Source organism: Lissotriton vulgaris, chromosome 2_1 (assembly GCF_964263255.1).
Source record: "Lissotriton vulgaris chromosome 2_1, aLisVul1.2, whole genome shotgun sequence".
Classification (NCBI taxonomy): Eukaryota; Metazoa; Chordata; class Amphibia; order Caudata; family Salamandridae; genus Lissotriton; species Lissotriton vulgaris.
This window is the reverse complement of record NC_141687.1, coordinates 370,736,450-370,751,883: the sequence shown is the minus strand read 5'-3', so window position 1 is coordinate 370,751,883 and position 15,434 is coordinate 370,736,450. Positions and strand designations below refer to the sequence as shown.

Sequence of the window (15,434 nt, the reverse complement as noted above, 5' to 3'; positions counted from 1 at the left end):
GTGGGGAGTGCAGGGTCGAGTTTGGTATTTGCGAACTCGTGAGATTGAATGATGTATGCGGCATGATTGTGTCTAGTGTAGAAGTGCCACTTCTGGAAGTTGGCATGTTTGTGCAGTAAGTGTGCTGGCACGTGACTGGCTGGAGCTGGCTGGTGAGCCTGGATCCAGGAGTCTGGATGGGTCTGCCCCAGTGGTGAATGGAGAGATTAGCATGCTGATGTGAGGGAGGGGTACACCTGGGACCTGAATAGGTCTGGGTTTTCCCTCCACAATGCTGGCTCCACCCCCTGTGGTGCGTCTGATGTCCCTAGCCTGGCCAGTGAAAGGAGTTCCCCCATAACCAGTTGTAGCTGGTTCTCACGTTGCCTGCACCAGGGGTGGGGGAATCCTATCGCCCGACGACCGAACCATGTTGTTTTTATTGACGGGCAACAAGATTTATTGTCTATTTTGTCCACGGACAAGTAGACATTAAATCACGTAAACAAAATAGGCTGTGAGCCCTAGAGTGCCCACAGCCTATCATAAACGCTTGCAGAGAGCCATGGGAGCCTTTGAAGCCCTCTGATTGGCTAGCAGCCCATGACTTCACTGGGCTCTAGTCAGTGATTGGCTGGTTAGTGAAACGTCATTACTCCCAGCAAGCAGTTTAACTTCGGGACGCCGCGAGCGGGACCATGATTACATTAGTGGTTAAATTAAAGCACTGCCAAAGCGCCCCCCTTAGCACTGCTAGTGTTATTATTCCCTGCTTGCATACAGATTGCACTGAAATATTGTAAGAGAACTTTAATGTCTGCCAGCTGACGCAGCGTCATTGTGGGTGCAGAAAGCGCGGGCTCTTATCACTGCTATTTTTCGGGATTAATTTAGCCCATTGTGTGCATTTTTTTTAAGCTGCAGCGGTGCTTCCGCATCGTCGCTGCAGTGTACCTTTCATAATTGTAAAAAGACACTTAACTGTTACCTTGTAAGTTAAATGCGGGCAGCATGAGCACTGCACATATCAAGTTGCACCACATCAGTGCTGGGACTGCAGACTGAATGCGGGGGGTTAAAAAGACATTTGACTTTGGAAAGCGAAAGTAGCCGCCTCCCTGTTCTAATGCTGAAGGTGCAAAGCTCTTTGTGACCGGGATTATTAATCCGTATTTCTGCTGAAGAACGCTCCCTTCATCGCAAAAGGTCACGAAAGGCTCTTCAATTCCACCGTCTCCAGGGTGCTTGTGTTTTGGCTGGGCAATTAATCAGCACAATGTTCCGGCGCAATAATGTGAGGCAGCGCTGCACTGGGGGGAAGAAAGTAGCAGATTTAAGACCTCAGAAGGAGAAAGTAAGTGAAGGTGGAGGCGCGAGGAAAGAAAAGCATGCTGTGATATAGAGCGAGATCTACATTGGCATAAAGTTAACTGCAGGCGTGTGCTCATGTGTTCGGAAGGGCGCTGCCTGACTGAGTTTAAGGGGAGCAACTCTCACAGTGAGCCACACATTGTTTTACTTAATTTAGCAACTTCAGCCGCGCCGCGCTCCAAGTGTAGCAGAGAATGCCCAAGGCACGTGATGTACCTCTAGCAGCCACTTTGTTTTTCTCTTTGAAGACTACAATGATCGCCTTAATATTGTATTGGCGTCTGCCAGAATAATGTCCCCTCTGCAGGCTCTGCATAAGTTCACATGTATTTCTCGTGCAGCTGCCAACAGTGCTACACTTAGAAATAAATGAACGTGTCCTTTTAGTAATGTAACTGGCGCTCAGCTAAAGCTCTCCAATACGTTCATGTAGAGTTTGCGCTATTAAACTGCATTTCTAATAAAAGAATGACTTTGTTTGCACTCTCAATGAGTCTCAAGGTCATATGCAAGCTCAGTCATGTCTTAAAATAACTCGGGCAGGAATTTTTGAAACCAGTGAAATCGGGAGGTGGTGAGGGAGATATGAAGGGTACTAGCATTAAAGAAGTGAAAATGCAGATTTCACATCTTGGCAGGAGTTCAAATCTGGTGGTGTGTTCATTTGAAATGTGCTACTTTATACAAATAGATATGCAGAGCTCTGACAATGACCACAACTCGATCAGTCTGTTTTAAATGTATCAAGCCAGGACACAACTCGATCAGTCTGACTGACTGCTTGTGTGAAAAAGGGGGGCTGGACCTCTATGAATAGCTCTGCAATGCACTTCAGTTCTGCCTCAAATAGCTCTGCAAATACACATTCACATTATATTATTTAATCAAAGTTCAGGATTCTTTTGGTCATTGTATCTCTACAGTCTTACTTGAATCATATGTTTGTGATGACTGTCCGTTATTTGTGATATGTCTGCATGCTCTGGGATAGTCCAGTATTCTGGATAGGTGTGGCTTGTTGGTGACAGATGTTCATTATTAGTGATCATGATTTTTCTTTTTATAAACAGTGAGTTAAGTAAGTACTGGTTGCAATATATGTGACTGTGCAAAATCCTGCTTGAGTGCAGAGTTTATTTACAGTAGTTATCTGCTATTTGTGATGCTGCGGAATTCTTTACAGTCCGGAACTATTTAGATACTCTTTGTGTCCTGGCTTGATACATTTAAAACAATAGCTTCCATGCTTAAATTGTGTGATCTTAGGCAAATATTTTATTTCAACCAAACTAACTTTTTCTTTTTAATTAAGGCTCCCTGCTTTCCATATTTACAGATATAGACAGCTGGAGCCCTTATGTTTGATTTGGGACGGGAGTAGGTGGGACAAGTGGATTTTACAGGACATGTAGATCTAAGTGGCATTTTGTCCCTTGGACACGTAGATTATTTGGAAAATTCCACACCCCTGCTGCACCCTGCTAGACAAAGGATTTTGGGTATAAAAAGGGTGCTGTGACACTCTGAAAATGTTCTTGTTTCTGACTGGAATCAACCAGGGGCGTGCTGCTGCTTGGGCCCAGGGGAGGGCTTGCCTCCCTGGGCCCTGCCCAGCCCCTGGATGCCTTGACTTGCTGTAGGAATTCCTGGGAGCGCTTTATTCTTTTCTGGGACTTTGTTGCTGGTCTTTTGGGCCACTAGCGCCTGGGAGCGCCTTATTTCTCCACTCGCGCCTGGGAGCGCTTTATTCACCCTTCAGCGCCTGGGGGCGCTTGATTTGCTGGTTTTGTACCCCTGGCAGGTGCCCATCCTGCCAGGGACATGATGCTGTTTTTATGCCCCCCCCCCCAAGCGAGTGCCCACCTCGCTTTATTATTGATTTCGAGGGTGCCCACCCCTCATGTTGTGCTGGAATTACCGCGGCTGGCCCCGGGATCTCCTGTGAGGCGCTGTTCCCGCCTCCATACCACCCAGGGCCGCGCTACCATTGGCGGCCCCAGAGAAAGAATCGCCGCGCTGCCATTGGCTGACCCTGAATGCAAACAGGAAGCGGACGGGAGCCCACCCCGCGCTCCTGTGCTGGGGAAGCCGGAAGCAGCCGGCCGTGTCCTGCCCCGGGGCTCCCGAGTGCAAGGGAGAGCCCCGGACTGACTGCTGACCTGAAAGGAGGGCCCAGGTGAAGAGGCAGAGTACCGCCGCCACCGCCGCCCGAGTGGAGGAGTCCCCCGTTAGCCCCGGAGAGTTAGAGCTGGGCGGGAGACAGAGCTGGTGCTGATCTGCAAGGCTGCCCCGCTCGAGAGAGGGCTGCCCCAACACTTGTCCTGAAGTGTGGCGAAGAGCCGGTGAGTGAATCCTGCTTCGGAAGCCGGTGAGTGCGGGCCCCGGGAGGGGACAGTGTTGGTGCTTGTATGAGGTCACTGGTGATGTCGAGCCTGTCGAGGCTCTGCTGACGTTGGGGGCATTTTTCCTTTTCGAGTCCCCCCAGCGATTCCGGCCATTTTGATACTCGAGCCTGCAAGGTTCCAAAGGGGCATTTATTATTTAGCGCCCGCGAGGCTCAAGGGGGCATTGGTGTATTTTGAGTCCCCCAGAGAGGGCTCCAACGATAGGGCTAGATAGTTAAGGAGCCAGTTCGCTCCACAGTGCTCCAGGGGCTATGTTGGTCTTTTAGAGCCTAGGTGGCTCCAACGTGTAGCCCCACCATTTCCAGAGCCTAGATGGCTCCGGGGGGGGGGGCAAGTGTTGCTCATTAGGTGATTCCTAGAGCCTAGAGGGCTCCCTTGTGCGCTACATGATTTCTAGGGCCTGTGTGGCCCCAGCATTGGCGCAGTGTTGTTCCAGGGCTAGTGAGAGCCCATGCCACAGTTTTGTTGTTTCCCAGCTGCCCAGCAATTAGTGGGCAGCTGCACCGTTTAGGCGCAAGTTGAGAGAGAGTGTCCCTGAGAGGGACAGAGGTGGCACAGTGGTGCCAGGCCGTCCACAGCTGCGCAGCACTTAGTGCCAGCTGCAGCGTTTAGGCCCTTGTGACTGTTCCCAGCTGGCCAGCAAGTAGTGGGCAGCTGCAACGTTTAGGCTCGCGCCATTGGCGCACACCTGACTGGCGCTGCGTGGCAGCGCTCCCTGACATTCTTGACACAGGGCATTTGAGCCCTTCTTGAGATGGCCAGGTGGCTGGATTGTGATTTCTGCGCACTGTGATTTTACTATGTTTATACTGGTAATTGCCTAATATGATGTTTGCGCAATGTGATTAGGAGGTTATTTTACCTATGTAGGTTTATGCTAGTGAGATGTTTTCACTCTGTGAGTTACGCCCCTAAATATGATTTATTCTTAGGAGGCAGAGTCTAATGTGTTTAGACTAGTGAGGAGATTGCCTACTGTATTTTTACCGGTTAGGCCCAAATGTGAGTTATGCATAATGTGCTATGCCATTATGCATGTGACACCTCTGAATGTGTTTTATGCATCATGTGTCTTACGTACACCTCTGAATGTTTCTATGCATCATGTGTAATGCTTCTGACCTATATCCCTAAATGTATTTTATTCTTAGGTGGTTGTATTTTGCCTAGTATAGTTTATACTAGAGAGGTTATGTGTCCATGCGTGATCTAGGCCTATGGTTATTAGTATTGCGTAGTGTGTACCTACCTGTTACCAGTGGTTACTGGTTGTGATCTATAGTTGTTAATTGGTGTGACAGTTATCCTAAGTGCTAGTTCTACTAAGTGCTGATTCTGACAGTCGACCTGTCCAGGTGTAAATAATCCCTTGTGAATATTGCCCGTGCCAGTTGGCACAATGTATATTGTGTGATTACTATCTGATGTGTTTTAACAATATAAAAGTTATTTTTATATAACCTTGTGTGGAGTTCCTTTTGTGGTGTGCCTAGGATGTTGTTGCTGTTGTGTGCGTGCGCAAATGCTTTACACATTGCCTCCGGGATAAGCCTGTCTGCTCGTGCCAAGCTACCAAGGGGGTGAGCAGGGGTTATCTTGGCGTGTGGCTCCCTTGCCCTGACTAGAATGGTAGTTTCTGCCTGGCTTTGGCGTAAGCCTTAGCCAACCAGAAATCCCAGTTCTAACAAGAATCATAACAATAATTAGTATGGCATAGTCATTAACATCTTGTTGGCTAATATCAATGTATTACATTCAGCTCATCTTTCCCTAATGGTAAGGTGTATGTTTCAGGTATACTATGCTGATGTTATTTCAGGCATCATCTAAGTAGTGCAGTACTACACCAATAAATGACATCATCACAATCTTAATTCTAGTACTTAAATTACCCATATCAAAGGCATACCCATCTTGCTATAAGTGCTCAACAAGGTCTACATCATTATTGAGTTCAAAGGGAGATTTAGTTCCCAACCGGATGATGTGCTTGGATTCTAGTCATAGCAGAGTTTGTGCTCTGCTAAATGTGGCTGCGCGGCTTGTACAGTTCTCGCTGGAGTTGCTGTTATTGTTCGCTTAACAAACTGTTAAACATCTGTACAGTCTAACTAGCCCTGTGCAAAGAGTACAAAGCTCCACAACAGTGATTGGTGTTAATGTTGGATATGGTGTATGGCTGGCTAGGACTGGCTATATTGCTCCCCAATTGCTGAAGGAACCCAGTCTTCCGTTGTTTAGTGGATGTGGTAGGGTGCCTTGGAACCACTTTGTATATTCCTGAAATGTTATTGGTATTTCTAAATCTTAATAGGCTCTGTATTGGCATGGTGCAGCAGCTGCTGTGTATTTATGAAATGTTTTAGGGTTCGCATCTGCTGCAGAAAAAATGACCCATGAATAGAATGCTTCTGTTTTGTACGCTTTGTGGACCTCTACCTTAAAGATAAAATCTTCCCCTGTAAGAGGAAGCCCTTGGGATTGGTCTGCCTACCTACCAGTAATCCTCATTACTCTTAGTCCTACTCGTCCTCGACCCCGTCATAACTAAGGAGGTGTATTACACTGACAGGGAACAAAACAGGAAACACTTTTAGGCTTCACCCACCCCCCTGCCAGGGGCTATAACCATATAGCCAGCAGAAAGCACTTCCTGACATGCCAAGCATAAATGGCCTGAATCAGGGAGAGCGGGTGGGAAGAATGACTGGGTCGAGGACGAGTAGGATTTAGAGTGAGGATTACCGGTAAGTTATCGGAGCATTACCTCTACATCCCTCATCCTGGACCCAGCCGTAACTAATGAGGCATACCAACGCAACAAAGACATGAAGGCCTTTGGCACACCATCATAAACTAAACAGACCACATACAGTTGTGAAGCGCACCAAAGTGAATGTTTAATAACAAAACAGCCCTCGCTCTCTGAACCTTCAGTAGAAATGGATGAGAGGAAAAGGAGGAAAGGCATATAGTAACCAGGAGGGCCACTGGATAGACAAGGCCTCCATCACCCATGTTCTCCGTTCCGCAGTCCGGAAACAAAAGTGGAAGGAGAGCATTGGTCCTGGATGGGAATAAATCCATCAAGGGAGTCCAGAACTTCCTGCAGATTAACCGGATTATCCTATGAGAGAGGCACAAAGTCGGAGACCATAGAAGCCTGCGACTCAGTGCTTCCGCCACCACATTGTCCAAGCCTCAGATGTGCTGATCAGAAATGGCCAGAAGATGAAGCTCCGCCCATCTCTGAATTGCACAGGCCACCAGATTCAAGGAAGGACAGCGATTACTGCCCTGATGATTGATGTAAGCCACAGTTTTGTCGGACCTCACAGGAACATTGCAACTTTAGTAGGCGACCCTGAAAGAACCAGAGGGTCTGCTCCACAGCAGACAGTTCCTTCCAGTTGGAGGACCGTCGGGACTCCGAGCCCTGCCAAAGAACCTGCACAGTTCAGTGACCCAGGGTAGCACCCCAACCTAACGTACTTTCATCTGTCGTCAACACCTCTGGCGGAGTACGACGCAGTCACATGTCCCAAGAGAGATTCTCAGAACCTATCCACCACTGCAGAGTGGCCACAAACTCTGGATACACTGGAACAGGCACAGAGAAGTCCTGAACAGGGAAAGCCACCAAGTGGTTAAGATGCCACAGCAACTGCCAAAGATGTAATCTGACCCATGGAACCGTGAACACTGTTGCAGCCATATGACCCTGTACTTCCAGCCACTGAAGTAGAGGAGCCGAAGACCGAGACAACAGTTTCATCAACAGAGACTGCAGATGCAGAATCCCGGAAGGAGGCAGGAACACCTTGCCCAGAACAGAATCGAAGTCCGCTCCTGTGAAGGACCTCCAGGTGGCAGGAAGAAGATGGCACTTCTGAAAGTTCAGGAGAAACCCATGGTTTTCTAGCGTATGAATGGCACAACACCAAGGCAGAAGGTGCCTGCAGAAGGCAATCATCCAGGTAAGGAAATACAGACACTCCCAGGAGGTAAAGATGGGACACAAGAGGAGCCACCACTTTGGTGAAGACCCTGGGAGAGAATCGCAGGCCAAATGGTAGGACACAGAACTGCCAATGCTGACCCTTCAGGTAAAACCTCAGAAACCGCTGACACTCCTACGACACCAGCACATGATGGTACACATCCTGAAGATCCAGGGTAGACATCACCCATCCAGCCTGAATCAATAGAATCACATGTTCCATCTTTAAGCAGAATTTTCTGGACAAACTGGGTCAAAAGCAGGAGATATATCACAATTCGAAAGCCCCCCGTGACCTCCGGAACAAGAAAAATGATGGAATAAGTACCCTGACCCACTCTGACCGGGGAAGAAGAATATTCGCCGCTTTCAGAAACAGAGACCGAACTCCGTCCAGCAGAGCCAGATGACACGATACGTCCTTGGGGACCAGATTCCTGCACCCTGCCCAATGCAGGTGGAGGGGATATGAACTCGATCTGGTAACCCCGTTCCAGGATATCCAGGACACACTGGTAAGACGTCAGGAGCTGCCAAGCCAACAGGAAACGGTGCAACCACCCAGCAGCCTCTGACAGCACTCCAGATGGAACGAACCGGGAGCCTGCATAGTCAGGAATGCTTATTACCAGGCCCTGCATCAGGAGGGGGTTTCATCTGAAAACGCCGCCATTGGAACCCTTTCCCAGCGCTCTTCTGGTTCCGGAACGTAGTCTTCTGTGGACAACAAGTCTGACGGAAAGATTTTGCATTGGTATAGAACGACTCCTTACGACAAGGCTGATGCCGGAAGTACAAGGAATGCTTACTTTCTTTGAACATCTTGTGCAGGTTCTCCTCAAGGACTTTCCCAAAAAGCTGAGGACCAGTGGACGGTAAACGCAAATCCATGGGGCATTGAGCCACATCAGTGTTCCACCCCTTCAGCTATAAGTTCTGCCTAGCAGCAATGGATGCACCGCATGACATGGCTGAAGCACGCACAGAGTCAAAGGCAATATTTGTGAGGAACTCAGCCTGACGTTCCATGGTTTCCAGCAAGTCAGGAAAACTGCCACCTTCTTGCATGGTGGCAATTAATGTCTTAAATTCGAACAACAAAGACTGAGCGACATAAGCCCATGCATCCCAGACCGGATGGCAAGATGGGACCCAGCATAGGCCTTCTTCAAAGAAGAGTCAATCTACTTATCCACCCCAACCCTGAGGATATTCTCATCGGCCACAGAAGAACGTCCCACCAAACTGGCCACAATCAAATCCACATGAACCGTCTCAGGAATGGTAACATCCTTGTCCTACAAGGGGTAGATTTTTTACATAAAGTGAGGCATCATAATGTGATCTAGATCCTAACACTCTTTCAAGAGGACGTCCATCACAAAAGGATGAATAGGTAGAGTCCTAGTTGCCTGCTTCCAGGAACTGCGGCAGTACCGTATCGCCGGATGTGCTGGCAACCTCCTCATCAGGGAAACCCATGTTCTCACTGACATAGGACAGAATGTGGTAACAACTCCTTGGAAATGTATGTTCCCTAAGGTTCCACTGCACTCAAGGAGGAACCATCGGAAGACTCGGAGCTGGAAATATTGGAGGAGAGGTCCCAGCTCACGAGCAGATTTCTTAGAGGCCTTCAAGTCAGACAAGGTCTCCAAAATCAGCCTTTTCAAGTGAATGTCATCATCCAACGTGGCCTGGTTGCTTCACAGGATGGGCAGAATCCCCTGGAGAAGACAGAGAAGATACAGGAGAAACATGCCTGCGCTTCTGGTGATGTTTCCCCATAATGGCAAACCATAACAGAGTCAGGAGTGACAACAGTATGAAGTTCTCCCTCCCCCCCCCCTTTTATGCAATTGAAAGTGTAGAAGCAGCCTGCACCACTTCCAGCAAGCGTAATGACAGCCATTGCTGCAAGCAGTCAGCTGACCTAGAGGGGCGAAAGTAATTAAGGTGGACGTGGTCACAAAATGCTGAAATAATGGAAATTCCAGGCCGCCATAGACTGAAACTCCACTGTATAGTCTCGTGGAGTAGCTGTCCTTGTAACAGCCGGCATCCATTGAGGCTGACTGACCTGATCCAACGGCACACGTGTGACTCAGCACCTGCCGGCGATATCTTAATACCACCCATGCCCCCTATCCATAGGCAGGTCCAACAGAGGAGGATGGCACACGCAGCTCCAAGTGAAGCAGTTATCTACGCCCCTCACCTGGACTGTTTCCCAGCCTGAATACAGGTCTTGCTTCAAAACAGAGCAGCGGGAGACAATACTCGCGAGAATCGATCGAAGGTAGGACCAGCCGGATCTGAAATTTCTCCACTCCCACCACAGCGAAGTGGAACCACCAGCAATCACCCCACACTGAAAACAGTGGAAGCTAAGAAACCCGTACCGCAGCCCTAGAGCGGGTGGCATAACAGACTTACCAGAGCAGAGTTGCAACAGACAAGAATAAGAAGAAGCTAAAAGACAACCGATGTCGGACAAGCCCATCAACTCCGGCTACCGGTGTCACTTACAAAATTCAGGGGGCCATGCATCCCGACTCCAGCTGCTCCCACGATGGCCCAAAGCACCCCCGAGAGTCCAGCAAAGAAGATAACTCAAGGACATCCCGCAACAAGGTAAGTGCCCAGCAATTACCACATCGTCCCCTGTCATGTCCACTGACCAGAAACAAAACAGGAAGTGCTTTCTGCTGTCCATGTGGTAATAGCCCCTGGCAGGAGGGTGGGTGGAGCCTAAAAGCTTTCGTTGTTTTGTTTCCTGTCTGTGTAATATAGCTCATTAGTTATGACGAGCATGAGGGACGTAGATGTAATGTTACATTTGTGTTAAAGCATATCTGCAATTGAGTTGAATAACCATTGGTGCTTGCGCCATATTTAATGAAGGAAACCACTATAGTGGGGGGATCCTTTTAAAGGTACAAGCTTGAACAACCTAAAGCTAAAATTCGGGGTTCCCTAGTTAACTGAGAAGTATTAATCACCTTGGATGTCTGGGTATAAGGTGACTCGTAGCTTTGGGCGCACTTAAGAACTATTCGGGAGACATATTAAATAAGTACCTGACCTAGAACGTTGATAGCGGCATGTTGTATGGTTTCTACACATCAAGTACGACTGTGTACCTGGACAACAAAAATGTCAGAATATAGTGACTGAGTCCATTCATACTGAGTGTGTTGGCCCAATTCCCTAGCTAGCTCACAGAGCACCATCTGGACCCCTAACCTTAAAGGGTACCGGATGGTATCTGCAACCTCAGAACATGACCATTCTAATTCCCCAAGGAAATTGTGGCAACACCTACCCTTACGTTATAGCTTAAGCATGCCCAAAGGGAGACCGAAGGAAAATACGACTTGGCTTTTCAAACATTTATTGATGCAATTGTATTCTTGTGTAAAAAAAAATATGAGCAGCAATTATTAGAAGGACACAAAGCATTGTTACCAGCATTACAAGAATGGTGAAAAAGGTAAACAGTTTAACCATTATGACTTCACAGTGATTATATCAATATGTAAGAATATATCATATTTATACTAACTACACTATCAAGAGCATAGTGGGAGTTCCCTCTGCTTGATCCTTAGGACAACCCATCTCCCCATACCTGTGTTGGATGTATCAGGAATCAAGTTTGGTATTGAACAGAGTACCATCCTTTGTAGGATAGAGATTGGAGTCAGCAGGGCTTCATCTCCGTCACAAGCGAGCGTTGCAGGATAATCCGTAGTAGTGCTCCTCTGAGGATGGCTTAGAGGTGGTTTAAATAATCAAAACCTTGTTCCGATCGCACTGTCAGTGGTGCATTGCTGATGTGATTGTTTTGTCTTTCTGAGTCTGAGCTGTCTCCAACCGGACAGCTAAGGCAGGGGCAACGTTGTCCGTGCTCCATAGCCTTGGCCAGAGTGTAAAAGTGTCATGTAAAATGTTTATGAAGAAATGTGCAGCAAGCAGAATACTTTCCAAGTACGTTATCCTGTACGTGCAAAGCATGTGAAGACAGCCTAAAAAGATGTCAAGTTTAAATGTTTAGACCAAAATGGACGCTTTCCTTCATAGACCCTTTTGAACCTCACAACACAATTGCCACAAGCTGCTCTTAAGAGTTGTTACAGGGAAGAACTCTCTACATGACATCAGATCTTCTCAGGGCATTGACTGTGCCCAATAGGGAGCTTCTGAAAAGGAAAACTGTACTAACTATTTCAATTTAGAATTCAAATTTAGTCGCAGATGTTTATAGGACTGAATGTATTTGTGTGTTTAATTACTTAAATACCACAGGAATTTATTCTGCTTTGCAGAGAAAATATTTTAGTTTTGTGTCCATTAATAATCTTTTTTTTCTATCTACAATAATTCCCTAGCACAGTACTCTTTGTTTGCAAACAGTTGAGGTAGAATCTAACAGAATTAGGTTGGCTGCATACATTAAATGTGCCACATGGTAGTTACTAATTTTGGATGAAAATGAATGGTTTTAAGTACATCTGTAAAAAATAAACCGTGGCGTAAGTAATTTCCAGCTGTGAACCTTCTAGTCAGGATCTTCTTGCCACAAAAACATTGATCTGGAAGGTTAATTTTATTGTGTGTGTGTGTTTTTATATTGCATTTAAATTATGGCATGCACATTGGAAGCTAATAAACTTTCAGGCATCGTATTTTAAACCCATTTGATATCTTCTCCTCTTGTGTCTAGATTGGTACACTTAAACATTCATTTGCTTTTGTGCCTTGCATTTTCTTTTATTATTATTATTATTATTATTATTATTAAAGAAACATTGATAAAACAGCATCAGACATTTACCTGAACAATTCACTTACTTATTGTTTTAATCAAGAAAATCATTTACTCCCAAAACTTTGTCCCTTTATTGAATTTAGGCATCCTGAAAAGTAGAATTATTTCTAAACCTTTTGGCATACAATTTTATGAAGTTGTATCCAAAAATGTCAAGCAAAGCTCTGCCTATTCTGTTTTTGAAGCCTGAAAAATGTTTTCTCTGTATAAGAGCCAAAATGTTTAGGTGTATTGGTTCTTATTTTCACATGATGTGGCATTATGCAGCCTTATTTCTCAAGGCCACCTTTTTGTCTTTTCTTCACCAGGCTTTCCTGTGTACCTTCATGAGCTGCTAGAGGATAGTCTGATCCATCTCCCAGAGGCGGAGAAACCCCAGAGGGTAGGTACCCAGCCTATTGTGTAGCGTACTGGATGCAATTATTTCAGTTCGGAGTTTGACATTATCGTACTAGGGTCTTAACTAGAAAACATTATTCATTTTTCTGCCTTTTAATTATTTATTTTGCAGAATCCAGAGCTTGTAGCCCGTCTAGAAAAGATCAAGGAAAATCTAGCAAATGAGGAATACAAGAAGATGACGAGGAATATCAATAACCAGGTACTACAATGCATAGAAATATGTACACAAAATCTTTCCTTAACTACACCCTGGAAAGGAACTAGGAATGTCTCACAAATGCATTTTTATTGGCAGAAGCACATTTATTTGTGCAATTAGAAAGGGGAACATTTGATTTACCTTATACCCATTCCCTGATGGAATTTTTGTTCCTGGATTAAAGTATTTCCACCCTTCTGTTGAATGAAACCACTTTCACTGCACACACTGGAACCCAGATTATTTCAGCAAATACAGAAATGAATGTAGCCAAACTTGTTCATCCTTCTCTAAGCGGTCAGAAGTCCTTAAAAATAATTCTTAGTAGAAATTCTTTAAAACCTGAGGGGAAACCTCTTCCCTGCTCCTTGTCATCATGTAGTTTTTTAATCTATCTACATTAAGTTTGTCAGGTAGAATCACATAATACTCCTCAGACTGTGCATTTTCAAATATTTAACTCTGGATTTATTTGTATATTAAACAATTTAATGAAGGTGCTGACTTACAGTATAGCTACTCTGGTGATTTCTCATTATTATTTTGATTTATATCATACAATTCAATTACAGGACCGGAGGCGAGGATTATGCTTATCTTTCCTTTATTGCTACACACAGCAGCCAATGAAATTAGTATTATGTATCAAAAAACAAAATTTCCAATGATGCAAACACATCACATCCTGTCATAGCCCATAAGAGCCAGTCAATACCGGATATCCTCTTTCTTTGCTGCTCACGCAGCCAGTTAAGGGCTTTTACATCTCTAATCTTGCGGATACTGCATTCCTTGTGATATTGTGAATGTTTTGATGTGCACGCCTATCGAGCTGTGTATATATATATATATATATATATATATATATATATATATATATATATATATATATATATATATATATCTTGTCTGCCATTGATTAGGTTCGCGAGCCTCGTGCTCACTTCTGTGATGAGCCGCGTCCTCTTCCCCTCTTTCGTAGGGAGACGCGAGTTCCGATTCTGAAGTCCGGGTTCGGGACAGTGTTGCTGAGGGCAGCACGTGCTTCGCGCTACCTGTTCTAGCCCCCCTGTCACTCCCGCTATGATCGGGGAGTGCGCGGCTGCCTGACAGCAGCTTCTTGTGTGTTTTCCCGCTCGGCGGGCTGGGGGCATTTGCGGCCGCTGCCGGTCAGGAATAAAAATGTATAGAGACTCACCGGTACCGCCAGCGGAGGTTATTTAGGACGATTCATGCGTGGAGGCTCCCCTCATAAGCAGAGTGTACAAGGAGCAAGGCACTTTCACTTTCTGCATTAGTTTCGACGTGCCCAGCCCAATTGGGCTACTTTTTGGTAGGATTGGGATGCGCTACTGCCCATTTTTCTTGGTAGTTTTAGCCATTCAGTTAGTTTTTTCCCCTGAGCAGCATCTCTACGCCTTGCAGGCTGAAATAATTGTTGGGCCTGGAGGGTGCACACCTCCTGAATATCAGGACTGCTCTTTTTGCTCCACCTACGCCCTGTGGGCTGCAAGAACTTTAGCTACAGCTTTGCCGAGGAGCTAGGTACCTGATGATTGCTTGTGCTGTGGGTTGGCTCCCCCAATTACTCCCCATCGCTATTTTACCTCATGAGCATGTCCATGTGTAAATTTGGCCCCACCATGGAGGATTGGGTTACCTATGAGGAGGATGACGCTGTTTATGAAGAGGAAGTGATTAATCCTTCCATTGAGGATAATATTGTTGAGGCCCTGGACGCTTCTGTCCAGGACTCCGTCAACAAGGCCCTGGAGAAGACAGTTCCGGGAACTGTACAACAAGCATTGGCGACTGCTTTAAAACCTATCACTAAGCAGTTAGAAAAGTTTGCCAAGTGCCATGGACTCTCTTCACCTGAGGTCCCTAAGAAGGACAGGGCTTCATCTGGTTCTCACTGAATCCTGGCCTCATTCCTATACGTTGTCCTCTCTGCCTTCCCCAGACCCCAGCAAGTCCAAGGCTCCGGACACTATACCGATACGGACCCTACGTCTACCTACACCCCTGACGAGTCTCCTCCTAGTAAGAGAACTAAGCAGTCCAAGAATGTGGAGACAGCGCAACCTGTGTCTACCCCCTTTACTTTCAATCCGGCTGACATTGTTCATCCGAGATCCTCCTATTGGCTTCCAGCGCCGGAGGTGGCCGTGTATCTGCATGACAACCTCCGTAAGAGTTTCGACAAGGAGGTGAGGAATAAACTCCGTTCAGAGTGCACTAGACCTG

The 15,434-nt window shown here is 46.3% G+C and overlaps 1 protein-coding gene across 1 annotated transcript in view; it reads left to right on the top strand.

Moving 5' to 3' along the window:
- VMA12 (vacuolar ATPase assembly factor VMA12) overlaps positions 1–15,434 on the top strand; it is a 100,909-nt gene that overhangs the window by 8,550 nt on the left and 76,925 nt on the right. Inside the window, exons 2-3 of the mRNA XM_086955176.1 lie at positions 12,895–12,968; positions 13,098–13,187. Coding sequence (XP_086811302.1) covers positions 12,895–12,968; positions 13,098–13,187 — 164 coding nt within the window. The remainder of the gene's footprint in view (positions 1–12,894; positions 12,969–13,097; positions 13,188–15,434) is intronic.